Below are 12,795 nucleotides of genomic sequence, written 5' to 3'. Positions count from 1 at the left end.
GTAGGATTTGCAACAGCGGAGTGTCCAAGTATGATATTGATTCTACAGTTACAAAATATGTGCATAATCCTCTAGTGTTCTATCCTCTGAGAACATACAAAATATACGCCGAACGAGCACAAAAATATATGGCTAGACTGGTGGATCGCCCCTCGAGATGTCTCTTCGCCCACTTCTCACATCGCCGCACCGGAGCTTTTGACTTTGTGTACCGCTCGCCTGTCCGTCTCCTCCGCTTGTCTCCTAACCCTGACTGTGCCGCAACCTCCTACAAATCGCCGGTCCTCCGCGAACGCGTTACGGGCTGTACGGCACATGTGCAACGCGCCCTATTCGTGATGTCCATGCACGTCTCAGGCCGCGGGTTCGTCGTGCGGTGGGTTCTCTTCGGCGCCGCGGTCGAGAAGCAGACGCATGATCTTAGTATGTCCCTTCGCCCTCGCGCGGTCCAACGCGCGTATTCCGTTGATGTCCATGGCTGCGACGTCGGCACCGTCATCAAGGAGAACGCGAGAGGCGTCGATGTACCCGTTCGAGGCCGCGTAGAGCAGCGGGGTCCATCTGTCCTTATCCTGTGCGTTGACAGCCGCGCTGTGCTTGAGAAGAGTGAGCACGATGTCGACGCGACCATTTTGTGCAGCGATATGTAGCGGTGTCGCACTGTACTTGTTCTGCAAGTCGACAGCTGCACTGCGCTCGAGAAGGGTACGCGCAATGTCGATGTGGCCATTTTGTGCAGCGATATGTAGCGGTGTCCACCTGTTCTTGTTCTGCGAGTCGACAGCTGCACCGCGCTCAAGAAGGGTACGCGCAATGTCGACGTGGCCATCTTCTGCAGCAATATGTAGCGGTGTCCAGCCATCCTTGTTCTGCGGGTCGACAGCTGCACCACGCCCGAAAAGGGTACGCACAATGTCGACGTGGCCATTTTGTGCAGCGATATGTAGCGGTGTCCGGCCGCTCTTGCTCTGCGAGTCGACAGCCGCGCCGTGGTCGAGGAGAGTACGCGCAATGTCGACGTGGCCATTTTGTGCAGTGATATGTAGCGGTGTCCAGCTTTTCTTAGCCTGCGAGTCGACAGCTGCACCGCGGTCGAGAAAGATGCGCGCGATGTCGATGTGGCCATACTGTGCAGCGATATGTAGCGGTGTCCGCCTGTCCAGCCCCCGCGCGTCGACAGCCACGCCGCGGTCGAGAATTGTTAACGCAATGTCGACGTGACCATTTTGTGCGGCGATATGTAGCGGTGTCCAGCCGATCTTGTTCTGCGAGTCGACAGCCGCGCCGTGGTCGAGAAAAGTACACGCAATGTCGACGTGGCCATTTTGTGCAGCGATATGTAGCGGTGTCGACCCGTCCAGTTCCCGCGCGTCGGCAGCCGCGCCGTGGTCGAGAACAGTACGTGCAATGTCGGCGTGGCCATTTTGTGCAGCGATATGTAGTGGTGTCCGCCCGTCCAGCTCCCGCGCATCGGCAGCCGCGCCGCGGTCGAGAAGGGTACGCGCGATGTCAACGTGGCCATTTTGTGCAGCGATATGTAGCGGTGTCGACCCGTTCCTGTTCTGTGAGTCAACAGCTGCACCGCGGTCGAGAAGGGTACACGCAATGTCGATGTGGTCATTTTGTGCAGCGATATGTAGCGGCGTCCAGCCGTCCTTGATGTACGAGTCGACAGCTGCACCGCGGTCGAGAAGGGTACGTGCGATGTCGGCGTGGCCATTTTGTGCAGTGATAAGTAGCGGTGTCCACCCGTCCTGTTCCCGCGCGTCGACAGCCGCGCCGTGCTCCAGAAGGGTGCGCGCGTTGTCGATCTGGCCATATTGTGCTGCAAAATGCAGTGGTGTCCGCCCGTTCTCCGCCTGTGCGTTGATTGATGCCCTGTACTCGAAAGGGGTGTGCGTGATATACTTGTCGACATGCCCGCTCCTGCCCATCGCCTCCTCGCCCCACAAATACATCACCCTCATATTATCTTCTCCTAGTTTCAGCCCAACAAATTTGCTCTCCTCGTCCTCGTCCATGCGGATCACACCCCATTTGATCACCTCAACAGCTTTCTTGCCTTGCACATCTCGCTCTCCGACCACTTCAGCCGCAACCCAGCAATCCCGCCAGGGACACCCGACGCCGAGCAAACGATACGGAACATCCGCGATAAGACACCCATGTGTTTCGGTAGCGATGACTTGTACGGTGATGGGCTCAGCGCGGTCGTAGAAGTGCAGTCGGAACACTGGCGGCCCACTAGTATTTCGGCAGGCGTCGTCGGGTGAGGACACAATGTAGCATGGCTCGGTGACATGTGCGGCATGGTAATACTCTCCGAGCTTACTCGTGTGAATTTGTTGAGGATCCACCAGCTGTAGCTGCTCCGTGTCAAGTGTCCGATTAGGGAGTAGCAATGCCGATGGGGATCCCAACAGCCCCCGCCACGAGATCCACAGTCCGAACGGAGCGTCAGATTCGTGCTGAAGGAAGAGAGACATCCTGGCCCACGAAGGCATGTGCTTGATGAGCAACATCCATGCGGACTCCAGGGGGGTCGACCGATCGTACAGCGGTAGCGTCGGGCATTGCAGGAGGTAACCAAGACAGGCTATCCTGTCAAGCTCTGTGGGGCAAATGCGGCTCTTCACGGCTTGGATGACATCGGTGAATCGCTCCCAGCGAGATATACTCGAGATGAGGTCCTGCAGCCGAGAAAAGAAACTCAGGCTATCGGAGAAAGGTGCGGCAGTGAGTCCGCCAGGTAACCAGCTGTCCACGGTCTCTTGCACGGTAGACAGACAACTGAACCAGTGCCGATCCGATTTGAGAACCGTCGGCGACGCATCAAACGGTAAGCCCAAGCCGTTGAAATACGTGATGCATGGTCTGCCGCGCGGGTGGGCTTGGTAAATATGACCGACCGTAGGTACGTCGAGCTTCCACTCTTCGAGCCGAACTTCGTCGTCGTCCGCGTTGCCCTCCTGCCATAAACAGAGGACATCGAGGAAGACATACTTGGCACCCATGTTCAGCAGCTCGATGCGAATGTGGTCGAGTGATGTGCCGCGCGGAAACGGGACAGGCCATCGGCGTCCGTTGATCGTGGTTGTGATGAATACGCGCTCTCGTTCGTGGACCCAACTATGTGACACGGTCCATAGGTCAGCAGGCAAGCAGCTAGAACCTTCGTAATCTTCCCAAGGTACCGCATGGAAGGGAAGGACTCGGTTGCTGTACAGGTCCCAGACACGTCGAGGAGGGATTCGGGACTCGATGGAGTGGCCACGAACTGCATTTTCTCGCCTTCGTTGGTCCTCATCACGACGATCCTTCATCTTGGCGAGTACCGTGACAAAGTCATCAGACGGCCGGTGGTTTGACCATTGCGGGCGTAGGACGCTGTACACCTCTCCGAAATCGCGTGAAATGCTGATGGCATACCTCAAACAGTCTCGAAGGCCGGGAGTCTCGAGCGTATAAGATGTACCGAGGATGTCGTTGAGATTGGCGAGCATATCGTCAATTGGTAGAAGGCTGCAAGGGATGTCTGCAAGTGCATCGGGTATTGCTCCTTGGCCAATGTGTATCCGCTGCAGAGGGACAGCGGAGAGAGTAGGAGCCTGAGGGCGGAGAGTGTAGCATTTGCCTCTACCCGGCGAGGACCGAAAAAGATCTTGGACGAGTGCATCCGCAGATGAAACTAGCTGAACCAGTCTCCAAACGATGGCCCGATTGGCATCAGCGAAAGCCTCTCCACATTTGATCCGCTGCTCGACGTATTCCGGTATTTGTGCCACGGTAAGACGAGCATGCATCCAAGGTGGGTTCGGGATAGCCAATAGTTCGCACCTGTTCTGCACTGCGTGAAGTATGAAATGCTGGCCGTCACATGTGTCAATCGCGTTGGCAATAAATGGTCATGCAACTGCATACGAACCGAAGGTGTCTCGAAGTCGCCGACCAATTTAAGCTCAGCCAGCTCATTGTATGCCTGTTGATACGAGATTAAAGTCAATCACACTTGCACTGCGAGTCACAACATGACAATCACGCACCGCAACATAGTCGTATACTCTCGAGCTTCGACGTGTTGCCTCTTCTGCGGTACAGTACACTACCCGCATCCGTCGCCTGCTGGCGGTTATCAGTGCCTTCAGCCGCTGGCTTTCGTCTTGATCGACCCGGATGACCGCCCATCTTGCGACTGAAAGTGCTTCCTCTTCGTCTACGATCTGTTCTCCAACTACTTCACCAACAACCCAGTGCTCCACGTCTTCTCCGGGATTTATCAAGCAGTATGACATGCCGTCCAGAAGTACCCCATGTCTGCTGAGAATTGAGAGCTTGATAGACTTCCCTCGATCTCCACAGGATATCTCGATCTCTTCCGCTCCAGCTTGAGCAGCATCGCCCAGTAGGATATAACATGACTCAGTGACATAGCCAGAATGGAAGTATTGGCCCTGCGCATTAGTATAGAGCTGAATCGGATCTACGAGCCTCAGGCTGCCGTCCTCAGAGGTTCCCGCTGAAATGAGGGGTTGGTTGGCACGAGGGGTCTCCGAGGAATGCAAGAATCTCTGCCATGATCCCCATAGACCAAAGGGACTACACGACGGATACTGCAGCGAGATTGCCGTCCGTCGCTCCGCGTCCATGTGCTTGAGTAACAGGGTCCACGCGACCTCCGGACTCACGTTCTCGTCGTAAATAGGTAGTGTGCGGCACCGGAAGATGTACGCAAGCCCAGAGATCCTGTCGAGCTCATTGGTGCATGAGCGTTCGCGAAGAGTCTGAGCAAGGCCAGAACCGTCTCCACGGCTGCTGACCGCTGCCACGATACTGCGAAGACGGTGGAAGAACGCATGGGCATCTATGAGAGGTCCGCAGGTTAAGCCTCCTGGAAGCCAGCTGAGCGGAGACTCCTGCAACGTCCAGACACGATTGAACCACTGCCGTGTTGAGCGCAGAACGGCTGGTGAGGTGTCGAGAGGCAGACCGAGGCCATTGAAATAAATGATGCAGGGCGTCGAGGGACGAGAGTAGGTGTAGCCGATGGTGGGGACGTCGAGCTTCCATTCCTCTTGCCGTTGCGTCTCGTCCTTGTCTCGTCCTCTCTGCCTTAAGCATAGAACATCAAGCCATACGTACTCGGCGCCCATGTTGAGTAGCTCTATGCGAACGTGGTCGAGGGTCGTCCCGTGCGGGGTAGGGACAGGCCATTGCTCTCCGTTAATCTTCGTCCATACTTTGACGAGGTCATCGTCGTCCACCCAGCTATGCGAGACACACCAGACATTGGGCGGTATGTCTTCAGGTCTTGACTTCGCCTCTCGCGGTAGAGCATAAAGCGGGAGGACACGATTGGAGTACAGATCCCACACACGACGGGGAGGAATCCTGGAATTTTGGATGGAGGAGCCACGGATAGCGTTGTGGCGGATCGTCTCGAGCTCATTTCTGCGAGCAGCTACCTTCTCCACGACGTCGCGGAAATCACTATGCCACCAAGGGCGCAGAAAGCCGTATAGTTCGCCAAAATCCTTGGACTGCTGTACGAAATGCTGTAAGCAGCTTTCAAGACCGGGGGTGTCCAAGGAGTAGTCGGTTTGGAAGATGTGGTTAAGGACACAGAGTAGGTCCTGCCAATCGTCGTCGGCGCAAGGTGCGGCCGCTAGTGTATTTGGTATAGTACCGTGACCCACGTGTAGCCGCTGAAGTGAGACTTCAGAGCGTCGGGACGGCCTCAAAGGGAACCTCATGCCATTGCCCATGCCCTGAGATCTGAACAAGATCTCCTCGGAGACAAGTTCTGACTCTGCAAGTTGCACCATCCCCCAGATATTCATGCGATTGTTCTCTGAAGTTGTGTACGGATCTCCACTCCCGTTGAAACGTCGTTCGAGCCCAGCAGGAATCACGGTCGCGCCGGCGGTGGCAATTTGCCAAGGAGGGCTTTCGCAAGGAACTATGATAGACGTCCCTTCCAGCTCGAAACGCCAGCCCGCATTCTCCACCTGCGAGGTAATATCAGCACACTGGGCGTGACGAGGCATTCGCACGAGACGTGCTGCCATGCCAAGAACTCACCGGTGTCAGATTGTCCGGGTCAGGTGACCGTTTTCGTTTTCGGCTACCCGGGGAGTCGGGTGACCGTTCTCGTTTTCGTCTAAGTAGAGTAGAATAGGTCCTTGTGAGTATGTCATGACATGAAGACAAGCGTATCCGTTACAGCGCACCGAAGAACGGATTCTTGCATCGCCAACACTCGGAAAGACAAAGAAAACCTGACAGATAAAATGCCTGAATATTGAGGTTGGGCGGGTCACAGAGCGAGCTTACCAGAGAAACGAGCAATCACCTTAGGAAATTTGAAGTAACAATGATCGTCGCGGTTATTGCAGCGGCAGCAGCGATAGAACAAGCGAGAAAGCCGGCTCGGGTGTAGTGAGAACGATCACCTGGATCACCGTCGGCTTGCCCTCCACGTGGCGGCGGTGGATAGGAATCACCTGAGATTCCCTCTTTCTGCGTAGCAGTTAGCCTCATAGAACGACGACGTGAACGAGCATGGGTCGCCATGGCGTAACGACAGTCGGGGCAAGCAGAGCCGGCGTAGCAGAGCCGCGTAGCAGTTGGCCTGGCGCGCCAGAAGGATGTCGAGATGAAAACGACGTACTTTGGGCAGTACCTCTGCGTTTTCCGTTTCCTCTGTTTGCGCTGGCAGCGTAGTTGTGGTCAAAAAGCGAGGCGTAGACGCTGTGCAACGAGGAGGGTCCTGATGCGCTGTTGCCTCGTGCAGGTTGCGGCGTCGGGCACATCCGCAAACGGAACCGACCATGAGCTGTCAATCCATCCGCTGATGCGAATACGTGTCCGAACTCTCATTCCACGATGACTGGGCGTATTGCAGTGGGGTGTTCAGGAGCAGGCATGTCGCAGTGGTGCCCTCTTCACGCACGTAGTCAAAGACGCGTCAGCAGCTATGAAACGAGCACCGATTAGGCATACACAGCTATGGGCAGCGGGTCTAGGATACACAGAGTTCATATTGGTCTAAGGCTGGAAAGGTGCCTGTATGCGCGCGTAAACCGAGTCTTTTGTGAAATTCGAGACAGTGTAGGATTTGACACCGCAGAGTGTAATATTGAAAAGGGACGTGCGCATCCGGAACACTCAGACCTGTCTCGCTGTCAGCTTCATCTTGTTTGACTTCACGCAGAACTCACCTTGCAAAGCGATATCATCTAGAAAGTAACAGATTCCTGCTGTTCCATTCCGCCCTATTGAAGTATATCGGCATTTCAAATACCACCATCTTGTTATGACACGCACAAGGGATCTGTACGATCGATACCGGTGGCTGTATATGCGGGCTCGGACGATGACAGGATTGTGAAAACTGGCCGCACTATTTCCTGTCGTCGATGCGAATGAAATGCGGTGTATGGGAAGACACATCTGCCGGAATGGTCATTGATAAACGCACACACAGCCTCCCCCAGAGTACGTACCTGTAATGCGGTCCTCGCTGGATGCGCCGAATAAATCTTCTGCCAGATCTGCGGACGGAGGTGGACGGTCGCTTTCTTCTATGGTCATCTCGTGACGCTCCTACAACATGCTCGATGGTAGCGGTACGTCTCTACGGACGTGGGAGTGAGCCAGGGTTCGAACATTCAGCGAAGGCTAAGGAAAAGGTCCATTCGGGTGCGGTATAGGGCAGCGGAGGCGAGGCAACGGAACAAAAGGCTGTCGTATGCGGCAACAGTGTCCAAAAACGCAAAGCTTGCGCCGCCGAGGTCTGAACTATGCGAGAATGCCCTACAATTCAAGAACTTAAGTTCGCTTAGGGCACATGCAGTGCATATGACAGTGGAGCTTACCTGCACACCGAGCGGACCACCGGCGAAAACGCTGAATGGCACTTTGGCAAGACTGGTTGTCGTCGAGCAGAAGGATAGAAGCGTCGGATGCTTGTGTGTCAAAGTCTAGCTATCCGTTCTGCCAAGAGACGGCTAGGTCGATAGAGCCACTGATTTTGTCAATAAGCAAAGGATATATGTGATGCAATAATTAGGGAGACGCATGTCGAGAATCCTCGCCTCTTCAGTTGGACCTTCGAAACGCTCGCGTGGGACATGCATTACTGACTGGATCGTCGAGAACGTACTTTGTGCTAATGCGTCAGGTGAAGCTCGCATCGCGCATGAAACAGATGTACCAAAGGTCTCAGTCAGGATTTAGCTAGGGTTGCCATGACCGCAATACACGATCCGAGACTTGAGACAGTGCACATAAATGACAGGAACCAAGCAGATACAAGTGGCGAGGTATTGAGGACACCGACGAGCCACGGCGGGAGGTCGTGGAGTGCGTGCGGAATATTGGGCGTCGATGTTGAGACCGGTCCTCGTAGCGCCCATAATATCGTATGCGGGCCACAAACCCTAACCAGAACGACAGCCTCATTCGGCCCTCTCGTGGCGGCAAACCCGGACTCGCCGTAGGTCTGCTCCAAACCTTGCTGCGATCGCCGCCCATGCTGAGCGCTGAGCGCTGAGCATTGACGTATCCCACTGCAGCCACTTCCTGCATTTTCCAGAATAGAAAATATTCCAATGACTTGTCCGCGATATTCCAGGCCAGGTTTCAGCTGGTCTAATATCCTACGTCATATTCGATGATAGCGGTGCGCCTCCACGAACGCGGGCGATGGGCCAAGGCTCGAGTAATCAGTGGAAACAGCAAGAAAGGTCCGTTCGAGTCCGGTATGAAACGGCGCAGGCGAGGCGGCAGAATGAAGATTGTAATATGCAGCGACAACGTTGAAAAACGCAAAGCTTGCGCCACCAAAGTCTAGGCCATGTGAGCATGTCCTGCACTGCAAAAACCCGAGCTCGCTTAGAGTGCGTGTAGTGTATACGACAGCGAGACTCACTTGCGTACTGGGCGTATTACCAGCGAACAGGCTGGAACACCGAAGACACTCTGGGAAGACTTGTCGTATGTGCCTTTGTGCAGGGCTCGTCGAGCAGAAGGACAGATGCGGCAGACGCGTGTATGTTCATGTTAAGCTAGCCGCTTTGCTGAGAGACGGCTGAGCCGTTGGCTGCTGAACTTGCAATAAGCAAGGATATACGAGACACAGCAATCAGGGAGGGAGACGCACCTCGAGATTCCTCACCGCTTCGACCGCTTTGCTCCACCCTCAAAGGACTCGCATGGCACGCGCATTACTCAAGGCCGAGAAATGTACGTTCTGTTAAGGCGTCGAGTTAAGCCCGCATCGCGCATGGAAACAGACGTAGTACCGCAAGGTCCGGTCAGGACTTAGCCAGATACACTATAGCCGCAATACGCTATCTGAGACCTGAAAGAGTGCGCACAGATGACAGAAAACAAGCAGATACAAGCAGAGAAGCGTCTAGGACAGCGACGAGCCATAATCTGAGCATGGAGGACGGAGGTCGTGAAGTTGGTCTGGCAGGCTTGCAGAAACGGCGTTGGACACCCGCCCGAGATGGCCGCTGGTGCCGCAAACCCTAACCAGAGCGACAACCTGCGATATGGTAAGTCTGAACCTTGCTGCATTGTTGCTCACGCTGAGCGTTGATGTATCCCTCTGCATCCTCTTCCACAGACAGAAAACCATTCTGATGGCCTGACTGCGGTATTTCAGGTCAGGTTTCGGCTCGTCAGAAGGCAGAATTTGTCCCATTCAGGTTGCCGAGCGTTGCGGTGCATAAATACGCAAGCTAGTTCTGCTACTCCCTTCCTACCATCGATATCATCATCTCGTGGACGCATCGCTGTACAAGGACGCCGTCACTTCCCGCGTTTTGACATACCACTACTACTTCTCCCCTGCCCAGCCCTCCAACTCGACGCTACTGTTCTGCCATGGCTTCCCATCCACGTCCTGCGACTGGCAATACATTGCGCCTCGTCTGAACGACAAGGGCTACGGTGTGCTCACTCTGGACATGCTCAGCTATGACGGAACCGACAAGCACGCCGACCTGGCAGTGTACGTCCCGAGCCTGATATCCAAAGACACTGTTGATGTCTTGGGTGCTGAGAAGCTTGAGAAGGTTATTTACATCGGCCAGGACTGGTGAGTTTGTTCTGTTCTTCATTGCTGGGGATTACTCCAGATGCTAAGCTGCCAACTGCAGTGGCTGCAAGGCGATCTCGTGCCCCACGAACTATTATCACGAGCGCATCCTCGACTATGTCTTCCCCGCCACCTCCTTCGTACAAGCGCTTCCCCCGATGGACTTCCAAGTGCTCCTGGATTCTCAGGTATGAGACGTTCAGCTAAACGAAATCGCGAGTGAGGTCATACGTAGGTGGCAGATGCGCACACACCTTTTCCTACAACCGCTGACGCGTTTCGCAGATCGACTCGTTCGTCAGCGTCATGTTTCCGCAACCCTGGGATCTGGAAGAAGCACCTAGCCCCAATGGGCGCGCTCGAGCGGAGTCTGCTCGACAGCTTCGCCTCGTTCTGGCCTGCTTACCTGTCCGAGGAAGAAGCGAAGCACTTTGTAGAGACGTCCAGATGCCGCGGCTTTTGCAGCAACGACGTACTCTGAATCCTGCTGCATCGCCGCCCACACTGAGTGTTAATATATTCCGCTGGTAGCCTCTTCCTGCATTTTCCACAGAAGGAAAACTATTTCGATCGCCTGTTCGCGATATTGTAGGTGAGGTTGTGACTGGTCTGAAATCGTCTCGTTGTGCCGGCCATTGCGCCGTACAAATCCCAGTCTGCTACCCTCTTTCTACCATTGGTATCATCATCTCACGAACGCATCGCTGTGCAATGGCCTCATCATCTCCCGCGGCCTGACCTACTGAGCACTTCTCACCCACCCAGTCTTCCAAGTCGACCCTCCCGTTCTGTTATAGCTCCCCATCCACGTCTCGCGACTGGCGCCATATCGTGCCTCGTCTAAGGGCTGCGGCGCGCTCCCCCTCGGCATGTTCGGCATTGGCGAGACCGACAAGCCCATCGACCCGGCGTCGTACGTCCTGAGTCTAACATCGAGAGACATTGCCGATGTCTTGGACGCCGAGAAGCTTGACAAGGTTAATGCTATCGGCCATGGTTGGTGAGCTCGTTTCGTCTCTCCTCGCTCGTGGCGGTCTCAGATGCTGAACCGCCAATTGCAGGGGCTGTAAGGCAGTCTCACACCTCACGAGCTACCATCCCGAGCGTATCTTCGCGTACGTCTTCCTCGGCATCTCGTTCGTACATGTATCAGCCCCGATGGACTTCCAGGAGTTCCCGGGCTCCCTGAAGCAACAGCTCGGGTGCAAGGCGTTCGGCTAATGGAGATTATTGAGCGATCCAGATGCGAACGAAGTCATCCAGGTGCAGGTAGGTGGTGGACGCGCGCCCGTCTCGTCCCGCAGTCGCTGACGCGTTTCGCAGACCGACTCGTTCGTCGACGTCAGTTTCTGTGCGGCCCTGAGATCTGGAAGGAGCGCCTGGCACCGACGGGCGCGCTCGAGCAGAGCCTGCTCGAAAGCTTCGTCTCGCTCCGGCTATCTTACCTGTCGGAAGAAGGCGCTGTGGGGACATTCAGACGCTGAGGCTTTGCGGTGCCGACATGCTGGTGCAAGGACTTTGCCGCAGAGATACCGCTTGAGCAGGCCTGAGCTCTACCGGCCAGGGCGCCGATCCACTTTGCCGCGGCGGAGGACGTCTGTGTTTGCCTTTCCAAGACCGGCTGTGCGCCCTTTGGGCAGGAGGTGTTCAGCGGGCACGGCGTGGCGATGGAAACATATGACGCGAACCACTAGCTGATTCTCTCCCATGCAGACGAGGTTGTCTGCAATCCTGGAGTGTGGATCGAAGGCACGGTGCCACGAGGGCTGACGATTAAGCTGGTAGTCTCTGTACGTACAGAAGATGTGGTGGCTGATGCCCTCTTTATAGATATCGCTTCCGTGTCTCAGTCCCTTGTCAGTCATACGACGATTTGAGTCTCTATTGAGCGCAGCTCAGTTGAGAAGAAAGATAATAATAATAAGTAACATCTCGTCTCGAGGAGGAAGACACTGTAGTAGTAGCATCTTTGCGATAATCTGATTGGCTGGTACACTTACACGTAGCGCAAACCGACGAATGATGACTATTGGGGACCCGAGATCGAGGCTTGCTTTGTTGCAGAAAGAAGTGCACGGATAGAGGCATCTACAGGCATGTGACGGGTGGCAATTGCGTGAAAGAAAGAGAGCAAAGCAGCGAGCTAGAGGCTGGGATCGGAGGCTCTGTATGCGATTAACACTACGGAGTCCGGAACCCGTAAAATTCCCTGGGTCAACGAGCGATTTTAACAAATTCGCCCGGAAACCAGGCTAGAAGTGGGTAATCCCGAGGTCCAGGTTATTTTTGCGCAGCCGTCCATATTTGGTCTAACTGCCTAAAATATACATGATCCTGCTGAAAACCGCTGTCCCTGATTTTTCACTCATGTCGCCTGCATAAATTGCCCCGCCCGTACCCTCTGCGGTCGACAGCTCCCACACAGGCAGCTCTGCCGTTACGAGCTCGACTTGTCCTGCGAGACATTCAATCATTGCTCTGGTACCGGGGACCGTACTGAGCCATCAAACCTTTCCCGCACTTCCGCCACTGCGGCGCTTCTTGTTTGCCTTTGCCTCTTCCTCATTCTCCCGGAGCGAGCGGTAGTGAGAGCCATCAAATACGTCATTCACCTCACTGGGACAGTAACACTTGTTCGGGAGCCCATTTCCTGTCTGCTTTCGTATGTGCTCGCAGTGTGGTTCAGGGAC

At 55.0% G+C, this 12,795-nt stretch overlaps 2 protein-coding genes across 2 annotated transcripts; one reads left to right on the top strand and one right to left on the bottom strand.

Moving 5' to 3' along the window:
* Positions 1 to 9,511: 9,511 nt before the first annotated feature.
* On the top strand, positions 9,512 to 11,390 carry PHACADRAFT_207673 (uncharacterized protein; the record flags this gene model as incomplete). Its single annotated transcript, XM_007394223.1, has 5 exons — positions 9,512 to 9,560; positions 9,751 to 10,105; positions 10,167 to 10,293; positions 10,903 to 11,105; positions 11,167 to 11,390. 5 exons carry the CDS (start codon positions 9,512 to 9,514, stop codon positions 11,324 to 11,326), a joined length of 894 nt encoding a protein of 297 aa, XP_007394285.1. The 3' UTR covers positions 11,327 to 11,390.
* A 14-nt stretch (positions 11,391 to 11,404) lies between these two features.
* Positions 11,405 to 12,095, bottom strand: PHACADRAFT_253552 (uncharacterized protein). Its single transcript, XM_007394222.1, has one exon. The coding sequence runs from the start codon at positions 11,968 to 11,970 to the stop codon at positions 11,659 to 11,661; it is 312 nt and encodes a 103-aa protein (XP_007394284.1). The 5' UTR covers positions 11,971 to 12,095; the 3' UTR covers positions 11,405 to 11,658.
* Positions 12,096 to 12,795: the final 700 nt, after the last annotated feature.

The sequence above is a fragment of the Phanerochaete carnosa genome, assembly GCF_000300595.1.
Source record: "Phanerochaete carnosa HHB-10118-sp unplaced genomic scaffold PHACAscaffold_4, whole genome shotgun sequence".
In the NCBI taxonomy this organism is placed as follows: domain Eukaryota; kingdom Fungi; phylum Basidiomycota; class Agaricomycetes; order Polyporales; family Phanerochaetaceae; genus Phanerochaete; species Phanerochaete carnosa.
The sequence above is the reverse complement of the archived record's forward strand: the minus strand, read 5'-3'. Positions and strand labels throughout refer to the sequence as shown.

Excerpts from the sequence above, each read along its gene's own strand:
- PHACADRAFT_253552 (XM_007394222.1), bottom strand. The coding sequence starts at position 11,970 with ATGACTGACAAGGGACTGAGACACGGAAGCGATATCTATAAAGAGGGC.